General features: G+C 41.1%; 2 protein-coding genes across 2 annotated transcripts; one reads left to right on the top strand and one right to left on the bottom strand.

Annotated features, from left to right (window-relative positions):
• Window positions 1-12,475: 12,475 nt before the first annotated feature.
• Window positions 12,476-17,280, top strand: LOC124148017. Its single transcript, XM_046518944.2, has 2 exons — window positions 12,476-12,626; window positions 15,423-17,280. The coding sequence occupies exons 1-2, from the start codon at window positions 12,612-12,614 to the stop codon at window positions 16,446-16,448; spliced, it is 1,041 nt and encodes a 346-aa protein (XP_046374900.2). The 5' UTR covers window positions 12,476-12,611; the 3' UTR covers window positions 16,449-17,280.
• A 233-nt stretch (window positions 17,281-17,513) lies between these two features.
• Window positions 17,514-20,603, bottom strand: LOC125377795 (uncharacterized protein KIAA1958-like). The gene is made up of 3 exons (XM_048391815.1): window positions 19,247-20,603; window positions 18,324-18,588; window positions 17,514-17,815 (listed from the first exon to the last, which is right to left on the bottom strand). Exons 1-3 carry the CDS (start codon window positions 20,401-20,403, stop codon window positions 17,591-17,593), a joined length of 1,647 nt encoding a protein of 548 aa, XP_048247772.1. The 5' UTR covers window positions 20,404-20,603; the 3' UTR covers window positions 17,514-17,590.
• Window positions 20,604-23,647: the final 3,044 nt, after the last annotated feature.

Raw genomic sequence — 23,647 nt, 5'->3', positions numbered from 1 at the left:
TACGTGATGAATGTCTGAGTGTGTTACGTTATGAATGTCTGACGGTGGAGTCTACTATCGCCTACAGTGCACTTTGCCTACATTGTGATACTAGCATGTGATGAACGTCTTAGTGTTTTACGTGACGTATGTCTGAATGTGTCTTGTGACGAATGTCTGAGCGTGTTACGTACGTGATGTATGTCTGCCCCTAACATTCAGCAAGTATGTTCAAGGGATGTTCACAATGATGTACCCACCTGCCACATACAAAAGCCATCCCAGGATACTTCTCTCTACGCAATGAAATCGAACTCGAACATAGGGTTCTCCAAAAAGCGTCATCGTGTTATTGTTTCCCACTAATCCCTCGGAGCACCATGCACTCATAATATCTACATCATCTATTCGTTATTCAAAACGTCAACGACAGAAAGATCAGTCTCGACTATCTGCCGAGATTCCATCGGACGTCAGAAGCACACAATTAAGGCCTTATATATATGAAATATATATATCATCGGAAGTCAGTGACGACACCAGAGGTTTGAGGAAAGTATCGGCAGGTAACTGCTCGAGAGAAGCAAGGCACCTCACACAGTGTCTTGCCATTGAGTAAGGAGTTGTGATTTGTTTTGTTTATTATTTTTTTGTGTAACGCCAAAATAAAAATACAACATTCAGATTTTACATACATGTACATGCTATCTATGAGGAGGTCCAGCATTTCACATATTGTTTTATCAGTAAACTTCAGATGACATCTGCTGATAATTTTTGAAACACTGTTCTGAACTTCTTAAGATAGATATGTAGCTTTATCATATAATGGGTAGGTTTCTCGGCAGGATAAAGCCAACGGATAAAACGATATCCGTTGGGGTCATATGCGGATAGAGATGCAAATATCAAAGGTCAAATAGGGACTACTTTTTGTGTTTATAAACAAACATGGCGTCGCCCTGGTCATTCGGCAATCGAGTCAGAATTAACCATCGAGAATCTGGATAAACTACAGAGATAATTGCTATCATAAGCAAAAGAACTGTCTAATATACTTAAAATCAGTGTCTAAATGTGTCGTCGCTAAGGCATTTCATAAGTTTTGGCAACTTTCGAGATATAAATTTCGAAACAATTTTGCGAGGGCACTAGCCCTAGCCAAGCGGGATCAGTAGCCATATCTGTGCTTGTAGATCTCTGCGGCTTGAAACCTTTTCCACAAATTAAAATAGTTGGATTTGGCCGAAATTTATTTGAATTGTTACCTTGTTTCGTTTTGTCGCTGTGTGTACATCTGACTACACTTCTTAACGTTATGACAGGACAGACCGACTGTCAACAACGTCTGACCGTGGCCGTGACGTCTCATAGACTAGGGTTAGAGTAGCTTCCCTTTGACAAAGGGCAGTTACTCTAGTGGACAGACCGATGGATTGCCGCGAAAGGTAATTAAAAACAATTGTTGTTTTGCGTATATGTTGCTTCGCCACTGCATAAGAAATAGATTTCAGTTGGAACTATATTTGCTACTGTCACTGTCCGACTGACACATCACTTACCCTCTGACGTAATAAATATTAATGCGCGCATTCCAGGAAAACTCGCAATGTTTCGGTAATGATTGTGAGAGAGGGAAAGCGATTTTGAAGCACAGAATTAAAGAATGACATTATATGATAAAGAGGTTATCACGCTTGTGTCTTTGGGGATGGTAAATATCCTGTATTAGGAATAAACACTATGTATTTAGCTCGCCAAGGCTCGCTAAATACATGTTTATTCCTAATCCAGGATATTTACCATCCCCAAACACACTCGCGTGATAACCTCTATATATCTATGCTCACCACGTTAAGTGACAAATGTAGCATGGATCAAGGATTGTAGAGTTTGTCGTGTGGGATAGTGTTGTACAAAGTTGAAAAATCAAATGTGTTGACATAATTGAACGTGTTTCTTCTCTGCGACTGCCAAGTTTCAAGCAAATCTTTTGGATTTTTTAGAAATGCTTTCTGTGAATTGGTAGAAAGCACTGCCTTGATCATCGCATTGAGGATTATGGTTCAGCCTAGAGACAGGGATTTGATGGTGCTCTTATTTGATGGACGCAGCAAAATGTCTCTCTTTTTACGGATTTGTCTGGATCCTTGGAATCCAGTACAAAAGATGAATGGACATGTCTTAGGTTTAAGAGTCAAGTCAAAAGTTGATAGTATTGATGCATGTTTTGGCAGATTTCTTCCTCGGTTGGGACCGATATATGACAGGTATTTTTTTTATGTTGGATCGATTCTGCTTAGATATCTAATGAATAAGGAAAATGTGTTGTCGCTTCTATTTAGTATCATACATATATATATAGTAATAAATAGAAGTGACAACACCTTTTCCTTATTCATAAGAAATCTTAGCAGAGTCGATCCAACAGAAAAACAATACCTAAGGAGAAAACAATATATATATATATATATATATATATATATATATATATATATATATATATATTAGTGAGGACACGCTCACAACTCCTGGTGTCATATATATAAATTATATGTATATATACACCAAGAGTTGTGAGCGTTTCCACACTCATACAGCCGTCACACACACATGCACATGTAAGACAATTGTTAACCTGAAAAACCACAGGAACATACAGGATAATTCTCATATATCATATCTCATTTTTATCAACATGTACGTATGTATTGATCGTAATGAAACAAGGCACACAAACACATCTAGATATTTGATTCTGACATGTGTTGAATTTGTATGCGCGCTATTCAATGTACTGCAAGTAAAGCTAATTTACCTATAGTTTCCATTGTTCCCTTATTCGTCTCTCTCAGTATTTATAGGGGAGGAATAACATGTCCAGTTTCAAATGGCAATTACATGTTTCAGATAGCTGGTACAGAGCTACATTATATTCATGAAAACTACAATACAAAACTGATCAATGTTCCGCTATATCAAATCAGGCAGATGACAAGAACATTTGTTCTGTGAGACATTTTTGTCACAATTTTTCATCAGCAGAGGTGATTAATCAATATAATTTCAGAAAACGTTCCATCCCACAGTGAGATATGTACGTTGCACAATGATGCTCCTGACACTCGCCACCTTCTTTGTTCGTTGCTCCCAGAACGTCAAGATCGCCAGAGTGAGTGAGTGAGAATGGTTTTACGCCGCTTTTAGCAATATTCCAGCAATATCACGGCTTCACACATTGTACCCGTGTCGGGAATCGAACCCGGGTCTTCGGCGTGACGAGCGAACGCTGTAACCAGTAGGCTTCCCGACCGCCCCAAATCGCCAGAAGAAAACAGTCAGTTTTACTGGTGGCTGAGGGAGAATGATATTGAGACGCTTTTAGCAATATCCCTGCGATAACACAACGAGGGACACGAGAAAATGGGCATCATACAATGTAGCAATGTGGGGAATCGAACCTGGGCGTGACGAGCGAACGCTTTAACCACTAGACTACCCGACAACTCCTCTATCACTAGCAATATCAACAGTGTTTGCTGGTAATATAACTTGTTAAAACATTACACTATGTATCGAAAAAGACAGTGACGCGGACGATGTGTACAGACCTATATCCGTATTCTGTTCGTGAGATTGTTTGTTTATTTGTTTGTTTGTTGTTTAACGCCGCACTCAGCAATATTCCAGCTATATGACGACGGTCTGTAAATAATCCAGTGATTGACATCATGAGCATCGATCCACGCAATTGGGATCGATGATATACATCAACCAAGTCAGCGATCCTGACCCCACCCGATCCCGTTAGTCGCCTTTTACGACAAGCATAGTCGCCTTTTACGACAAGCAAAGTCGCCTTTTACGGCAAGCATGGGTTGCTGAAGATCTGTACATGTTCTGCCCCGGATATGTTCGTGAGAGCGCGGCTTGGTTCGATTAAAGCTGGAAAATTGTATGACAGATCTATATTAATCAAATATCACAGAATGAATCAGTATCGCTGTTATAATGTAAGTGTTATTTCAAGTGTGCTCAAACAGCGGCTCAATAACTTTTCGCAAATAATTCAAGGGTGTTTCATCCCCGGCTGCGTCATACCAAACGACGTTAAAAGATGGTACTTGTTGTTACCCTGTCTGGCGCTCGGCATTAAGGGGCTAAAACAAGGACTGGTCGGCTCTGAGTATACTATGTCTAGATCTGAGTGGTGTATTCATGTTAAACTGCGGCATGGTATCTGAGTGTGCTAGCACTATATATAAATCGGCATCAGTCCGGACTAGTACAAGCAGCAAGACACACACACACACACACACACACACACACACACACACACACACGTGCATGCACGTCGCTTTAAAGTGCAATAATCTTGGACGCGACGTTAAACCCAACATGTACCTCACCTCACATAAAGCGAAAGTGATAATAGTATTCATCACTTTTGTTTATTGGGTTTTTTTTAATGGGAAACGTCTAATGACAATACAGACCAATAAAACTCAGTTATTCCCCATATAAGAGAAAACAGTCGTAATGTACCCTCTTTGTAATCACCAAGGCAGAAAAGACGAGGAGAACCTTTAGATATACAATGACATCACCTCATCACAATAAGATCTTTTGCATCTTTTACTCCGATACTATACCACTCCTTGGGAAGAAGAGACAGATGAATTGTTTGAAAGGCATTACTTATATAGAAGTTGACGGATGACAAAGAAGTCACAATTTATGGATAACAACTTCTTTAATGGTGTAAAGGCGACGTTTCGGTACAGAACCTTATACCTTGTCAAACAAGACTGAATGAGGAACATTGTACAGAATATATAGGTGGAGGATTATCAGTGTCCTTCTGTTGTCATTACCTACTCATGGCATCCCACTCATATATGCAATTGGTGTTGCTGTGAATCCTCTACTGTCAATCCTCCAAAGTACAATATATATTCTGTACAATGTTCCTCATTTAGTCTTGCTTTATAACGGTATAAAAAAATATCAGGATCTATACCGAAACGTCGCCTTACAGTATTGAAGAAATTGTTATCCATAAGTTGTGTCTACTTTGGAAGAACAGCCAGTCCCTCCACAATTCATGACTAACAACTAAACGTATTTGGCTGCTTTTCAAGTGTTAAATCCACGTGAACTCACCAACAGACCAGTAGATTATGGGTGACACGTGAGACTATTGAAATCTGACAGTGGTGATTCAGTAGTTTGTCGATACTTGGTATGCGTTATTAACAGTCTGGCATTGAAAATTGATATTCCAGCTTTCATACTGTAAGTGATACAACAACCTCACCATCTGTGTCCCATAAGTTCATTGACACCATTGCTGTAATAAAGTGGCAGCAGATGTATAAATGAAGTCACGTCACATACATATATATTTACCAATTATAATGGGAAGACGTGGTTTGATTAACGTTTTGTTTGTTTGTTGTTTAACGCCTCACTCAGCAATATTCCAGCTATATGACGGCGGTCTGTAAATAATCGAGTCTGGACCAGACAATCAAGTGATTGACATCATGAGCATTGATCCACGCAATTGGGACCGATGACATGCATCAACCAAGTAAGCGAGCCTGACCACCAGATCCCGTTAGACCCTTTTGAGGCTCTTACATGATAGATTTATATTATACGTTTGCGCACATTTATTTGTCTTGATGATCCTCTTGTGAAGCATGTCAAGGCTCATGATGAAAACAAGGCGGTTTTCTTACACGAGCCCAGGATGTGGGACATAATGTCAATGTCAATGTTGTTTTTGTTGACGGTTCCGGGGTGCTGGACGGTACAGAAATGAGTGTCAACAAAGCGAAGTGCCATATCAAATCGGCCAGGGCTCAGTTTTTCAAGGAGAGGCTATCTGAACGACCACTGCATCGAGCTAATGTGCATTGTGTTTAGAAGATCTGGGTTATGCAGAAGGCTGCACATTCTCCGAAAGGTTCTTGGTGGGTTTAATTCGTCAGCGCTTCCTGGAAGAAGTCCCATTCGATGTCTGGGTTGCGTGTAGAGGGGGCAAGGGCCCCGAGCTGATGATAAGCCTGACCAACCTGACTGTGCCAGGATCACCCAAACCCACTTTGCTGCATTTTATATTTTAAATTAATAATATTAATTAATACAACACCAGACGTATCCAGGCCAACAAACCTGATTTTGTCCTTTTTGGTACATCCAATGAAATCATTTATATTGTTGAAGTTTCTGTCCCATTTGACACTAATGTGATTGACAAGATTCAGGACAAACATGTCAAATATGCAGACCTCGCTATCGAAATGTCACGCTGGCATCCCAAGTACCAACTCCCCATTGTTCTCGGTGCCAGCATTCAAGGTGAGGTGAGCCGAAATAGGGTTTAACGTCGCGTCCAAGATTATTGCACTTATATAGCGACGTGCATGTACGTGTGTATGTGTGTGGCTGCTTGTACTAGTCCGGACTGATGCCGGTTTATAGTGCTAGCTCACTGAGATACCATGCCGCAGTTTAACATGAATACCCCACTCAGACACAGTATACTGACTCCGAGCCGACCAGTCCTTGTTTTAGCCCCTAAATGCCGAGCGCCAGACATGGTAACAACAAGTACCATCTTTTAACGTCTTTTGGTATGACGCGGTCGGGGATCGAATCCCGGACCTTCCGCTCTCCGGGCGGACGCTCTACCACTACACCACGGAGGCGGTCTGCCAGCATTCAAGGCTAGCCCAATGATACCTGTAAGTCAGGCTGCTTCCTTTCCTCCGCCATTTCTGGATTAACGAATCAGGGTTATTGAATAACTCCTAGCAGTGAGTATCCGGGTTTACGAGGAACAGGTATATATTTCATTAGGCACCGTCTCTACTGGGTACCCATGTACAACGCGCGGTCAGAGAAACAAATAAATTATATATATCATCATTATGTTACAAAACAAAATGGCGGCGCCCTGTCAAGACGATCTGATCGATAATGAATAATCTATATTGTGATAAAACGAGTCTTACATCGCGAAGTGCATCAAATCACGTGAGCACCTTGATTAAAAACATAAAAGATTTAGAAAATATCTGTTGACAACGAGTTATAAGCGGTACACATGCTTTGTAAATCCTGCAGTCGACCGACATCCGCATGACACTTTACGAACCGGATTTCGATGCGCGATTTTGATTGGACTATGCATAGACTCGTTAGTCCAGCCAAAATGTAACTCCATAATACCAGCCTAGTTCGGCAATGGTGGAAACTGGACTTTTATAGTCAGTTAACTCTCTTGCCTCGGGAAGATGGGGTAGAATAGGTCTTCAGCAACCCATGCTTGTCGTAAAAGGCGACCAACGGGATCGGGTGGTCAGGCTCGCTGACTTGGTTGATGCATGTCATCGATCCCAATTGGGTGGATCAATGCTCATGATATCAATCACTGGATTGTCTGGTCCAGATTCGATTATTTACAGACCGCCGTCATATAGCTGGAATATTGCTGTGTGCGGCGTTAAACAACAAACAAACAAACATGATTTGTTGAAGGACAGTTCTAACCCGGATCTTCACGGGTGTCAAATGAAGTTTTCTCTTTATCCATAGATTCAACTGTATGTATTTTGACCTGAAATGATGTTGGAAATGACATAATTTAATGCTTTTCGTATGACAACATATCCAATCGAAAGCAAACTGTGCATGTCGCATTCGGTCCCACCGTGGACACTTGGGATATCCCTTTTAAAAGTTGAGAAGGGAATGTACTAATACTGTTGACTAAAAATATGAAAAGATAAAGCACATTGATATAGCACATGCGCTGACTCGACACTTTCAGGTCATTATATGGCGGTTTTCATATCATACTCCATGTTAACCCTTGATAGTAACCGGCTGATATGGGTGATAATGGGGTCAAGTGTTGATATGAGGTATGATTTGAAAAATGACATATAATAACCTTTTTTCATTACCCATATGGGCTCAAATATGCAGTGTTATAACTTTTTGATATTTGCAAAGTGTGCAATTAGTGATTCTCGAAGCTGATTGGTCAGTTGAACAAAGATCAATTTTCACTGGACAACGGAACTATTTTTTTCTCATCCCATTCATTCTCAAATCCACGCCTTTCCCTTCAGATGTTTTACGTGCTAGAATCTCACTGATTCGAGATTTTTAAGACAAGACACATAGTTTCATATTAACAACATGATTTCACATTATTATTTTTTAATTTATTTCACATGATTTTCATTTTACAGTAAACACCAAAACTACGTCCCCGTTTGTAAACAAACATGGCTGACCATTTGACACCTGTCGAAGTAAATGACCTCGTTGAAGCGGACGGAGATCTGACTGACATGAAGAGTTATTCGTATAATTCAACCTCTGAACACATTTAATGTCTTTGTTGTCAAAACTGCATATAGCCAGATTGAAGTTCCAAGATTCAGTTTGTGATGTTGCCAGAAACTGTTTCTAGGGCGCCAAGATCATCACCACCAAGTCCTGGTTTGCGTCTGTGTTAGAGGGCTTGCTGTGTGATGAATTTTTCGACCACCCGAATCCAAAAAAAAGGGTTTGTATAGACAGGTTTGCCTTTGTGAACGATGATGACATTGATAACTGCCAATGAAAATGAAAACACAATGAACAAGACTAAAGTTGACAAGTTGACATGAACTTAGTTCACAAATTTTTACAGGTAACAAAAACACGAAAAATAAGACTACTCACACTTTCAACGATGGCATGAGAATAAAAACAAATTTATTTTGCAACAACATTTAGACTTTCCGAAGACATCATAAAGATACACTATTTCGTAGAATTTTGTAACGTTATGTGAAGAAATAATTATATAAGAACGTGAAACTTTTTTATACAATGTTTAGGTTTTCGTAACCGTTACGTCGGCACAGTAGGGCGCTTAGCGGTATGCGGGCTGACTGACGTCCGGGCACCATGTGACTATGAGGGTTAATGACACAGGAAAGGTGCAACTAAACATTATTCTTTGCAAATTTATCATTTCGGCATGCACATCAGACAGTTCAGAATTCGAACTGTCTACTTTGAAGGAGATCAAGGGTAGCATGGAGTGTTATCTTAGCAACATGATTACCAAGCATCTGATTGCGAAATGGATGCACTTTGCTGAACTCGGAGAGGTTTTGAAATCAAAACAAAATAATTAAAAACACAAGGAAAAGAAAACTTACCCCAGCGAGATGATCCTGTGTCCGACATTGAACTAAATGAACTCCGTATTTGCGGACAGCTTGGCTCCAAGTCTCCAGATACCGTGTTAGTCTATTAACAGGTATTTGACTATTATGAATCACATCAAAATATCAACAAACTTCAGCCATCTGTGTTTTTTTGTTTTGTTTTGTTAATTGTTGTTTAACGCCGCACTCGGCAATATTCCAGCTATATGACGGCGGTCTGTAAATAATCGAATCTGGACCAGACAATCCAGTGATTAATATCATGAGCATCGATCCACCCAATTGGGATCGATGACATGCATCAACCAAGTAAGCGAGCCTGATCACCCGATCCCGTTAGTCGCCTTTTACGACAAGCATAGTCACCTTTTACGGCAAGCATGGGTTGCCAAAGACCTATTCTACCCCGGAATCTTCACGGGTCCCGCCATCTGTGTCCACCACACAAATGCGTTTTACAAGTCCTCCTAAAATCCCACATGAACATGTTTCCCATCAGTCACACTTCAAATCACACACGATGTTCATTAAACTTGTTGTCCGGATTAAACTGTAACGCTGGTTCTCTTGTCATTCCTGGTTTCGGATGTCTCATATCTGGGTCAAGTCGGGTCATTCATTCCGACACTGTGACAGCAATCGTACTTTTCAAAGTTTACCATCTTTTCGTAACTTTTCTCAAACAAACAAGACTGATGTACATTCCGTCTATGTTGTTGTTATAGGTTTTGACATTTTTTTCAAATGACACATACAAAAATGACAGGTTTTCCGTGTTTCCTCTTCTCAATGTGAAATGCATGTATCTGCCGATGCACGACGGGGACTGTCTGTCAGTGAGGAGATCTTGTCAAAACAAGCCTTGATTAAAAACCTGAACCTTTTTTTGAAACTTGTCTTCTTTATCAATGCTAGATATAGTGTACGCTGTGTAAATCGGACAGAAATATAACTGCAATAACTTGATCTTTATAGTTTTTAACAAATCTATATTTTTCACGCGTAGCAACACGTTAATTGAGTAATGCGATTGGATTGAATGGACAGTGTTTTTTCACATGCGGATTGATACAAAACAGCTGATTCTTGATCGGCGACAGTTTTATTTCCTTGAAACGTCTTTAATATGATTATGAATAATAAATAGAATAACCCACTCGGTACGACTAATAAAGAAAATATGTCACACGTGAAATTAATGTTGTAGGTTTCTCGCTAAAGCTCGGAACTTAAAACATTAATTTCACTCGTGACAAATTTTCCGTAATCACTCGTACCTCGTGGGTTATTCTATAAATCATATACCATAACATAAAAGCGTAAAATGCATCTATTTACAAGTGAATGTAATACATTTCAACTTGTTTGGAAGAGATTGTCACGGGAAAGGTTGCCGGAGCAGACGACGGTCGAAGGGAGGTAACTCCAATTTCTTACCACCTGAAATTGATCGCCCATTACAAATACATTGACAAGTCATAACAACGCAGCTCGAAGGAGGGTGGAATACAGGTCGGGTTATTACACCTGCTGGGATATGACCATCTCTGTGTCGGCTCTATCGCACATGCAAAACCCCTCATTACATTGATAGGTGTATGATAAAATGAAATTTAAACCAATCGCCAAATCTCGCGCATAAACGATTCTTATATACACCTACACAATACCTAAGCACTGCTAATTATATATATCATTTTAAAATACACATTTTTTAAACTCATACACTTGTCGGACAGTTAAATCACCCACTCTACAGCCCAGACTAAGCCCCCAGTGACTATTTCCTGTTCCGGCAAATGAAATCTGCCCTACGTGGAAGACGCTTCGAGGATGACGAGGACATAAAGGCTGCCACAGAGGCGTGGTTTGAGGGCCAATCTGCGGATTTCTATAAAAGTGGTATTAAAAGCTTGAGGGACAAATGGAGTAAGTGTATTGAGGTGAATGGAGATTATATTGAAAAATAAAACCGCAAAGATAGTCTGTGAGTTGCAAAACTTATTGAACGCCCCTCGTACATCGAAGTAACACTCGATCATCCAATGACGTATTTGTAGTGAGTGAGTGAGTGAGTATGGTTTTACGCCGCTTTTAGCAATATTCCAGCAATATCACCGCGGAGGACACTAGAAATGGGCTTCACACATTGTACCCATGTCGGGAATCGACCCCGGGTTTTCGACGTGACGAGCGAGCGCTTTAACCACTGGGCTACCCGACCGCCCCGACGTTTTTGTAACTACATGCATATCATGGAAATATGTATTTCAATAACCATTCGTATGCTTCCTCTGCTACTGGTATGATTTTGTGGGTTCGAATCCCGGTTCGCCCCGATTATGTTTCTAGATTTGTCAGCACTATCCCCAAGCTGGCTAGTTTCATCAACGTGGTAAACGTCTAAGACCTGCATATCACATTATATAATGTTTCATATGTAAAAATATGGTGAGACTTAAAAAAACTATCTGTCTGTATGTTTGTCTGTCTGCATCACTTCGGGCTTTCCTCCAACATTGAGCTGACACGCCGTGATATAACTGGAATACTGTTTAAAGCGGCGTTAAACCCAACTCACTCACTCACTCTTTGTATCATATTCCGTGAGAAACATACAGTGTTATACCAGCAACGTTTCATCTGGTATCGGTCAAACCTAAGCCATTCTTCAAAATAGGGGCATATATATAGTAGTAGTAGTAGCAGCAGCAGCAGCAGTACTAGTAGTAGAAGTAGTAGTTATAGTATTAGTAGTGCAACACATATTTTCATATCTAATCTAATTATATTACATTACACAGCACATCTAATTACAGTTTAACAGTTGACTATAATTATATCTCCTCCTCCTCCACCCCTCCACCCCCCCCCCCCCCCCCCCCCCCCCACCCCCCCCCCCCTCCCCCCCACCCCCTCATCATCATCAGTATCATAATTATCGGTAGTTGTACTTAGTATTAGATCCGTGAAGATCCGGATTAGAATTGACCTTCAGCAACCCATGTTTGTCGTAGGAGGCGACTAATATAACGGGATTCAGGTGGTCTGAAGTGGACTTGGTTGATGCATGTCATCGTATCCCTGTTGTGTAGATACATGCTCATGATGTCAATAACTGGATTGTCTGACCCAGGCTCGCTTATTTACAGCCCACTGTCATATAGTTGGAATATTCCTGAGTGCGGCATTAAACGACGAACTTAGTAGTAGTAGCAGCAGTTCTACAAGTGCCCTCGAAGATAAGATAAGCCTTTTGGGCTGTTATGAGGAGTGTTCAACCGTTGGCTTCGTAAAGAACAACACTTGTTTATTAACGGACACATTGTACTGTGCATAAATGCATGTCGACATTTCAAGTGGACGTCGTTTGTCTCCATTTCATACCATCAGATGAATTCCGACAAGGTGTGTATGACTGTGTATAACTGTTAATGTAAATCCATATGGTTCAAGATAAGCAAGTCTCGTGAGGTTGTAAGCTGTGTCCTTATTTATATGACGTCACAATCGTAATGGCATAACAGCCTATCATTGTTGATATTATTTTCACACAGTTCACTTCTCTTTTACGTTTTCAGTGGGAACGCGGTCACTATAACTAAATGAGAAATGTGGTTGACGAATTATTACATGGTTAAAGGTAGCGACATAAACTGTAAATTCTTGATTGTCTCCCAGCCCTGGACCATATTATTTGCATATCAGCCCAGCCCTTATTGTAATGTTTTATTCCCAATGTTTAGTCTAGATCTTAGACGGCTTCTGAATCTCCCATCTCACTGGAGCTCTTTTTCAATTTAAATTGAGTTTTTTGTTTCCATCAAAATTATATATTTTCAGAGACTAAGCGTTGGTCTATCAGAACTCAGGTCAAATCAGTTTCTGTTAGCGGGTACATTTATTGTTTAGGATTAGACTCTACCCAATGTGTGATGGGGATATGCTGAGTGTCCAGGTGTCCAGGTGGGTGTTCGGAGATGTTGCTTTACGAACAGGATACGATAAGGGCATGGACCCGACGCATGTTGATCAAATGTTTAGAAGTAAATACGTCCAGTTTTAACGCAACATGAAGTTAGTGCTCTTTGCCAGTTTCCTTTGTTCACATCCACAGGCTTCTTGCTTCACAAAACTCCGCCTCTGTGCTTCATAAACTCAGTCTCCGTGCTTCATAAAACTCCGCCTCTGTGCTTCATAAACTCAGTCTCTGTGCTTCATAAACTCAGTCTCCGTGCTTCATAAAACTCCACCTCTGTGCTTCATAAACTCAGTCTCTGTGCTTCATAAACGCAGTCTCCATGCTTCATAACTCAGTCTCTGTGCTTCATAAAACTCCGCCTCTGTGCTTAAAAAAACTCAGTCTCCGTGCTTCATAAACTCAGTCTCCGTGCTTCATAAACGCAGTCTCCGTGCTTCATAAACGCAGTCTCCGTGCTTCATAAACTCAGTCTCCGTGATTAAAAAAAACGCGCCCTGGGCTTGAATTATTTCATATGCATTACATAGAAGTTGACGGATGACAAATAAGACATAATTTATGGACAACAACTGCTATATTACTGTAGAGGCGACGTTTCGGTATCGATCCTTCCTTAATTGACAAGGGTATAAGGATCTATACGAAGCGTCGCCTTAACAGTAATAAAGAAATTGTTATCCATACATTGTGTCTACTTTGACTCTGGGCTTAGTCTGAGTACTTACTGTCAACTGGATATCAGGTTATGTCATTGTTACAAACGTCATTGAACCATGCCAATTAAGAATTGTGTTTTACGCCGCTCTGAACAGTATTTCAGTTGTATCACGGCGTGTCAGCTTTATGTGGGAGGAAAGCATGAACTGCATTTACCTCTTTTGTATCGTCCATATAACTTCAACATGTCACTCACTTATACTTGCTTGTGACAATGTTTTACTATTTTGAGAGGGTGTTGCACATGGGTTCTGTCAATAATGCAAAACTGTGTACTTTTGACCTTGTCAAACTGTGATTATGCCTTGCAGTAGTATCTCGGTAATCTTTGAAAGAACCCGCAGCCAGCCTGTTTATCTCTGTGTGAACGATCACACTTTTACCTAATAACCTCTTTTAGCTTGAATAGACATCATGGCGTTACCTACACAGATAAACACCCTGTCGAAACAAAACAGGTGTCCTTCGTTAATAATTCATATTACGGAAATTTATTTTTGAAAACAGTTAAGTCATTATTTTGGAAGTACGAATTTGCCGTTTAATGTGGAATGTGTATCATAGTGGTGGACCCATGTTTCATCACCCGTTATTAATCACTTTTGAATTTGACGAAATCCTCATCAATTAGCTCAGAATAAAAAAAAAATTCTTTAGCAATGTCAGTTTGTTTTTCTTTAAGATCAGAATTTATAAACTTGCCACCCAAGGGACAGATATATTATTCATCTGTAAATGTTCATAAATAATAGTTTCAATGAATCCATGGTTTAGACCTGTGACTTCCTCAGTTCAGCAATAGTAATACGTCTATCTGACACGTTTTTCTACCTCCTTGATTGAATCTTCATTGATGGAAATTGAGGGACGTCCAGACGTAGGGACATCATTCAAGGCTTGTTCTCTCAGCCTTAAACATGGCTGCCCAACGTTTAACAGTGGAATAGCTTGGGCACTTATCTCCATACACTTGTCACATGCGGTCATGAATTTCGTGAGGTGTACTTTTCTCTGAGGTTAAAAATTGTATGACTGCTCGGTACTCGTTCTTTTCCATTTCTGTATCAATTTGGACCCTAATCACGTTCAACTGTCTGCCACTAATATACAACGGAGTCAACAGACCAAATACACTTGCAATGAACTGCTCAAGCAATGTACGACATTGACTATTTCACTTTGTTATGGCCCATAGTTGAAAGTTAGTCATGCTTAGAACTTTTTGACCAGCCCTCGTATGTTGTAGACAGTAAAACTGACTGAGAGAGGATTTTGATATTTTGGACCTTTCCCTTTAAAAAAATGCTGTATCCGCCTTTGCCTCATTACCTGAAAACGTTCGTATGTATTCATGGGTAATGACAGTAAAATGGTATAAAGCATAAAAATCTGTGAAGTATTGGCAATGAAGTCAACCCAGTCTCCTTGGAATATACTAAGATACCTGTACTAAGAAAACTCATATAAGGAATTGTGTTTAAACTTCTTTATGTTTCGTTCTCCAGATTGTCACAATTGTCTCGGTCCTACATGCACTTAGTCTCGTGGCGTCACAGGAAGGCAACTGCACGTCAACCTGCACGGTGCTGCAGTCGTCCAAACACACCACGGTGTGTGATGAAATTCATTGTTTACCATTTCTTGACGAAGGGACGGAAATCTTGAATATAGCAGAGTCAACCCTTGAGGAAATACCTGAAAATGCCTTTCTGGACCTTACAAATCTGACCCAAATCCACATAGCTGATTGTACAATCGGAACCCTGAAGTCATATTCATTCAATGGAACATATAACCTCATAGACGTCTTCATTCACCATTCTAATATCAGAACAGTTGAATCCTTTGCCTTCGGAAAGAGTACCTTCGCGAAAGGAGGAAAACTCAACACTTATCAGTTACTTGTAGGCACCATTGAATCTTTTGCTTTTGATGGGATATCTGATTTGGAGGGACTGACCTTCTATGCAACGAACATCACAACTATAGAATCGAAGGCTTTCCACAAGATTTCTTCCTGTGAGTCCTTTCAAATATATCATTCAACAATTGACAATCTCAAGCCCTTAGCTTTGGATGGTTTTACAGAAATGAAAAATGTTCGAATCTTTTCTTGCACCATAATGAACCTCGAACGGGATACCCTGGAGGCCTTTCAATCAGATATGGGTTCTGACTTCATGTTCTTCTACATCAGCGTTTACTGTGGATGTGACATCTCATGGCTCTTCACTGTCAACTTGTTCCTCCCAGAGTTCCCCCTAAACGGGATAGGATGTACCAGGGATTCAGTGTTTGAGGGAGCTACCCTCGACACGTTGAACGTCACTGACATCTGTCCGTCCGTTGCGCCTACAACTACGCCAAAAGCCAGGACGGAGACTACAGAGACCATTACCACTTCCAACGTTGACACCAACACCAGTACTGTGACACCAAAACCATGTACCGCGTGTATGCTGTCAGCATCATTTACATTGATTCAGTGTGTCGTCCTTGCATCTGTTTTGTGGCATGCCATTCAATATTGACGTATTCTCATTAAATCTGTTATTAACTTGAAGGAACGTCTTCATCTGGTTAATGAAATGCATTGAACCGTTCGTGTCTCCAGAGCGTAAAGCTGTAACAAGACATTCGAACCCATTTGAACCCATTCGGTTTATTCTGCTGTGTCATAGCTTTAAACGATTGTACTTCAAATTACGATTCTACTGGTCCTTATATCTATAATACTTTAATATATACATGTGTTATATGTGACACATGTTGTGCTACCTCAATAATATCCATGTAAGGCCAGTTAAAATATCCTTCATAGTCATGATGTATTTCAAAACAGAGAGAGAGAGAGAGAGTGTGAGAGAGAGAGAGAGAGACAGAGAGAGAGAGAGAGAGAGAGAGAGAGAGAGAGAGAGAGAGAGAGAGGTCTTTGTCGGAAAACAGATTCAGCATTTTTTTACTTTGAGTCTTGCTGTAGGATAGACATAGCACTTTGATGTTTAAACTAACGTTAAAACTGTTCAGCCCTTTTTTGAGTTAAGCCTGTTCAGTCCTTTTTGGGGTATAGCGACCTCATTATGAGCACCAAGGTTAGGTGTGGGCTTTGTGCATCTGAAAACAGCAATATCTGGTTAGTTTTGCGGGAGACGTTCTGTTCAATGTATCGGTAGTTGTAACACTATTGTCGTGTGTGAACATGCAATTCCACTGTGGTGGATATCTAATTAGATCACATGTTTCTTCACGGTTTCAAACCTCTGCGTCTAATTTGATGGCTTCCTTGAATACTTTAAAATGTTATCAGAACTCAAATGAACTGTTTGCTGACTCTTTGTAATGGTCATGAAATAAAGATCAGTTTTTAATGACAATACTTATATTGTATTAAAACAAAGTTACGTGAACTTTAATGACAGTTGGGTGGACGCAGTCATTTTGCTGACACTCCAATAGTTTGAGTATGGGTACTAAATCGTCCCATAGTCTTCCTTGAAAGGTTCCCCTCCCATAGTTAAACAAGAGCGGTCGCCCTCCCATAGTACAGCATGATTTTTGCAAAATTATGTTGTGATACATGCTCGGGAGAAGATACAGGAAATGCGTCCTATACTCTTCACTAACTTCAACAAAATATAACAAGATTATGTCACTGTTGACCCAACGTTTATTCTCAGAATGTTAGAGACAAAACAACGCCATCCCTAAGAACCAATTTGAGATCGCGTCCATTCCTCGAAGCTGTGTCATCATTTGTCTCTTTGGTACTGGTCAAAGTTGATGCAGTGGATGCCGTTGACGTAGATCTGATTACTGTCGACTCAGTTGGGGATGCAGGTTTACTTGATTTCCTCTGAATGATGTTGTCAACACGGGCTTCCATCTCCGCAGATGTCCTCTACGTTTAAATGATAAATTAATGCATTTCAGTTATGGAAATGATCTGGTTTGTTTAATCCGTGTAATAAACGATATTCATCCATATTTGGCCCCATCCAAAACATTTTCCTTTCATTAACGACCACCCCTTATACTTAAGTGAGTGAGTGCGTATGGTTTTACGCCGCTTTTAGCAATATTCCAGCAATATCACGGCGGGAGACACCAGAAATGGGCTTCACACATTGTACCCATGTCGGGAATCGAACCCGGGCCTTCGGCGTGACGAGCGAACGATTTAACCACTAGGCTACCCGACCGCACCCCCTTATACTTGAACTAAATACTAGATTTTTCATTGTCATGTTTTAGATGTCACACATATACGAAAAAGTTTTCATTTTCAAAGTGACCCCCACACAACTGAGCTTTCCGTTCGATAACTTGGGAGCGTATTAGTAACATTAGTAGTATTTTGCGGACAAGCATATAATACAAACCAGCGCAAATGTATAAAAAAAACATACCTTGTAGCTTCGTATTGCCACAGACTTGTGCCCTGTCCTCTCAGCGATAAGCTGTTCGTCTAGGCCAGAGTCATACAGACGTGTTGCAGTGGTGGCCCTCAAGGAGTGGTTGGAATAAAAACCACTAAAACCTGCCACTTTACACAGTCTTCCGATAGTGCCTCTTAAAGGATGTAATCCAATCGGAATGTCAGCATACCATGTATTTTCTCTCACAAATTTCAAGGGCCTCAAGTAAAATGCGTTGCATTTTCCGTCTTTAGGTCTGAAAATAACATTAAAAAAAAAATGTATATATACACACATGTATTTTCAATGTCTAAACACGATCAAGTAAAAGTCAGTAATGACAATGTCCCGCGCACAGGGGCGTGAAGTTCATTTTGTTAACGTCATTAAACTTAATGACGTCCCAATATAGTATGACATCATAGTGAAATATTGTTCACGTTTACCATCGATGGCTGAAATATGCATTGCTTCAACTTTGTTAAGTCACGTGTACACCATTGGGATCAAATATAATTGGTTGGTCATGCCACTTTCAGCAATATTTCAGTTATATCGCGGCGGCCTATTAATAAATATAAATGGGGAAAAAATATAGAGCAGTTCTGGACCAGACAGCTAGTGGCTGACGGCATGAGCAACGATCTACGAAGGCTCGACAACAACCAGAACACATTACATGACCACTTCCCCCACTCCTATTATGTCGCCTTTTAGGACAGCCAGGGTATACCGAGGACCCATTCTACCCCGGAAATTGCGTCACTAAATTGTAATGAAGTCATAATAATAGGTGACGTGTTATGAACACTTGAGTTGAAAATTCCAAGACAGTTAAATCAACTTGCCAATATACTCTTAAAAATAACTTCACTGATATCACTGATATACTGTCAAATTCATTGATAACTTACCTGAGTGACATGTACTTTTCATAAAGCCGAACAAGGCACCTCTCTGGACGTTCCAAGTTCTGGCCCACTTTGACGCATTTTCGTTCACACTGTCGATGTTTTAAGCCACCTCTGTTTGTTTTGGACACATCTTCCATGTATTTTAGACCTTTCAACCCATCAGCACCTACTGTTATTTCGAACTGTGAATTCGGGCCCGTTCTAAGATATCGGTGCTCATCACCAGCCCTCAGAGCACAATTGAGGCCAATTAAATACACCATTGTATCTAATAGCTGTTGGGGGGTACTCTCCCCCAGCATCCCCTTCTCCCACAACATGTCTTCCTGGTCCACACGGATCACTTCAGCCTGCCTTTTCTCTATCCCGATTCCCTGTCTTGCCAAATATTTCATTCTCGCATCTAGCACGGACCTTAATCCTTGAAACATCGGAGATTCGAAAAAATTCAGTTGACTGCCGTTTCTTCTGATATAATATTGTAGGGATGAGACAATTTCATAAAGAGTATTTCCGCGATATTCCTCGCCCTTCTGATTTCTGACCTCAATCATAAAATACATCAATGTTTTATTTAACTCCCTTTCCTCCTGAGCCAGTGACACAATGTCAGGGTTCAATACCATGTCCTCTGTTCTGCCCCTCTTACGCCGTTCCTTCACCCACCCTTGAAACAAGCGAACTGCCCACATACTCTTGTTTTCAGTATTCGAGGAGTATGCTGAATCACACAACTTCTTAATGTCAATATCAGATGTTGGCTTGGCAAACCTTGCTGAACTTGAATCTATGCTTTGTTCAGAAGCGCCACGTGATTGAGGTATTTCTGATGAAGCTAATGGCGAGCGAGTGTTACAAGGTAGCCTATCAAGAAGGTTAGATTCAATTGCTTGGCTTGCTTTGTACAGGTCAGTGTCGGAACCTGAGGAAAACCCTTCGAGATCAATCAACTCACATTTACCAACATCAAAGTTTGGAAGTTCATTTGAATCCAAATTTAGTAAAGTTTCAAAATCTGAATTAACGTCCAGCTCAAAAGTGTTCGTGAAACTATTTTGTGTGACAAATAAATCGTTGTCGGAATCATTCGCAGTCATGCTGACAACCCTGCCGAGTCGAACGTCGTTCATCGAAAATCGAAAAATATCATGTTGCATGTGCAGTTATACAGACAACACTCCCATAGTTTTGCACGTTTATTGGTGTGTTTTAGCGACTTGGTTTGTCATGACCATGTACAACTAGAACACACCTCCGTTAGTTTGGCACGTGGATATCACTTGAAGATTAGTTTGAGGCATCAACTTGATCGAACTTTGTTTTAAGTAGGAGAAAGTCCTCAATCTCGCCATTATTTTCGCACGTGAAACTTGTTCTCGGCCTAACGGCCTCGAACAAGCTTCACGTGCGAAAATAATGGCGAGATTTCGGACATTCTCCTATACATAATGCGCTACAGTTCCGAATGTCCGCCTCCTGCTGTTCAATTACTGATAAATAAGTCATCATAATATCGCAAACAGAAAATAATTCATTGCGTACTACAAACTGATGGCAATTATTATATATCTTTGAGATTTCCCAATGATCAGGTGGCCTATACCTAATTAGTTACACACTGTTAGCAAACTAATTGGTCATCTATGCATCATGGAATTTGTTCCCAAATAGATAATTAACTGCACACAGACCCTGACTTTGGCACCAGAAAGAGACGGAGGGGACTTCATGTCGCTGAAGAAAAATCACCTTGCGTGCGGTATGCCTCGTCTCGTTCAGGTGACCTTGGCCACATGTTTCTGTTTGATAGGGGCGATTGTTGCAACTGGACAATTATTGAAAGAAGGGGCTCACGCTAACAGGATCCTCATGGGATACACTCTATGGACAGGACGAGTCTCTAACATTGAGGCTTGCTATTCCCTGTGTTCTTACTACCCTGGCTGTGAATCCCTAAATTGGATAGGTGAGAAACAAGCGTGCCAACTGAAGGCACACTTGGAGGAAGATGCTACCAGACTGAGCATCTACAGGGGAAGTGTCTACATCCCAGGACCTGAGAATCCGAGGGTAAGATTAGAAAAGGTAGGACGGGACGGGATGGGATGGGATAGGATGGGACGGGACGGGACGGGACGGAATAGGATGGGATAAGATGGGGTGGGATTGGATGGCATGGAATGGGATAGGATGTGACTGGATAGGCTGAGATGGGACGGGACCGCATCGGGTGGGATGGGATTGGATGGTATAGCATGGGATGGGATGGGATGGGATGGGACGGGATAGGCTGAGATGGGACGGGACCGCATCGGGTGGGATAGGATTGGATGGTATAGCATGGGATGGGATGGGATCATATCGGATGGGATGGTTCGAGATGGGATGGGATGGGATAGGATGAGACGGGACGGGATGGGATCGCATGGGATGGGATGGGACTAGATAGGATGGGACGGGATAGGATGTGTTGTGATGTGATGGGATGGGATGGGATAGGAATGGGATGGGACGTGATAGGATTGGGTGGGATGGGATGGGATGGGGTTGAGTTGGGGTGGGATGGCACCGGATGGTATGGCATGGGATGGGATGGAATGACGAGGTCGGGTGGGATGGGATCACATCGGACGGGTGGGACGAGATGGGATGGGATGGGATCGCAACGGATGAGATGGTACGGGATAGGACGGGATGGGATGGGATGGGACGGGACGGGATGGGAAGGGGTGGGGGTTGGACGGGATAGGATGGATGTGATGGGACGGGATATGATGGGATGGGATGGGGTGGATGGGATCGCATCGGATGGGTTGGGATGGAATGGGATGGGACGGGATAGAATGGAATGGGATCGGATGGGATGGGATGGTTTATGAATTTATAAACCCGGATGAGATGGGATGGGGCGGGAAGGGCCTGGACGGGATAGGATGGGATCGCAGCAGATGGGATGGGATGGGACGGGGTGGGATTGGATAGGACAAAAAGGCGAGGGATGGGACGGGCTGTGATGTGGTGTGATGGGATGGGATGAGAACCACAAATACAGGTTAACATGAAAATTAATGTAACAATACCTAAATGAGTATACAACGCTGGTAGCCCTTGGCATTGAAAAAAAGTATAATTTAGAAATAAAAGATTGAAAAGCAACGAATATGAATAAACGTGTATGATTATTGAATCGTTTTCAGGAGAACCTGAATGGCGACTAGTGGTCATTTTTTTCCTGAACACGCGTACTGTTTAATTTTATAATTTATGCACAGAAATAAGAGTGTGAATATATACTCAACACCAAAAGAAATGCGAACTATAGAAGTTAAGAAGAATTGTACCAATCAATGGTAAAACTAACAATCAATCAAGTGTTACCACAGTGTTTGTCTATTCTTATCACGATATGCTGCACGTGATTTTCAAACTTTACACGCTTATCCGACACGAGAAAAATGTTGCATCTCGAGTCATGGATCCATGACGTTACATGTGAAGCGTTCATTGGCACGTTCGTTCGTGCATCAAACCAATCTAAAATATCTTGAATATTCGTCATATATTAACCTACATGTATGGTATTCGCGTTTCTATTGGTGAGTATATATTCAAATGGTTGGTTGGTTTGTTGTTTAAAGCCGCACTCAGCAATATTCCAGCTATATGATAGCGGTCTGTAAATACTCGAGTCTAGACCAGATAATCCAGTGTTTAATGTCATGAGCATTGATCCACGCAATTAAGATCGATGACATGCATCAACCAAGTCAGAGAGCCTGCCAACCTGATCCCGTAAGTCGCCTCTTACGAGAAGTATAGTCGCCCTCTTGAAACTTTCCTTCAGAAGATGGTATATCAGTTGGTACGGTTTCACGCCTCAACAACCAGGCAAGAATTAGCCATTCACATACACATACAGTAAACTACAGTTATTACGAACACGCTTATAACGAACTGACGGATATAACGAACTTACTTTTTGTTCCCAACTATTTGCTGTAGTTATGCTGTATATATGCTTATAACGAACTACGGTTATAACGAACTAAAAGTAGTAGTCCCTTTGAGTTCGTTATAACCGCACTTTACTGTACTCAGTTATTAAAGAATATCTAATTTTCCAATAGCATGGTCTATGGTATGATGCATTTCCCGACATGTGTTCGTCACCATGTATTCTGTGTCTGAGTAGGTTATTCATGTTAAGCTGCGGCATTGTATCTCAGCACTCTAATTCGGCATCAGTCCGGACTAGTACAAGCAGCCACACCAAAACACACACGTGCATGCACGTCGTTATATAAGTGCAATAATCTTGGACACGACGTTAAACCCCATTTCACCTCACCTCACCTCACCTAAATATTTGTAGATACATTTAAAAGATGGAATTATCAGAAT

This window comes from Haliotis rufescens, unplaced genomic scaffold (genome assembly GCF_023055435.1).
Source record: "Haliotis rufescens isolate VD_foot unplaced genomic scaffold, xgHalRufe1.0.p SCAF_10, whole genome shotgun sequence".
Classification (NCBI taxonomy): Eukaryota; Metazoa; Mollusca; class Gastropoda; order Lepetellida; family Haliotidae; genus Haliotis; species Haliotis rufescens.
Note: the sequence above shows the minus strand (reverse complement) of the source record. Positions and strands in the feature narration are given on the sequence as shown.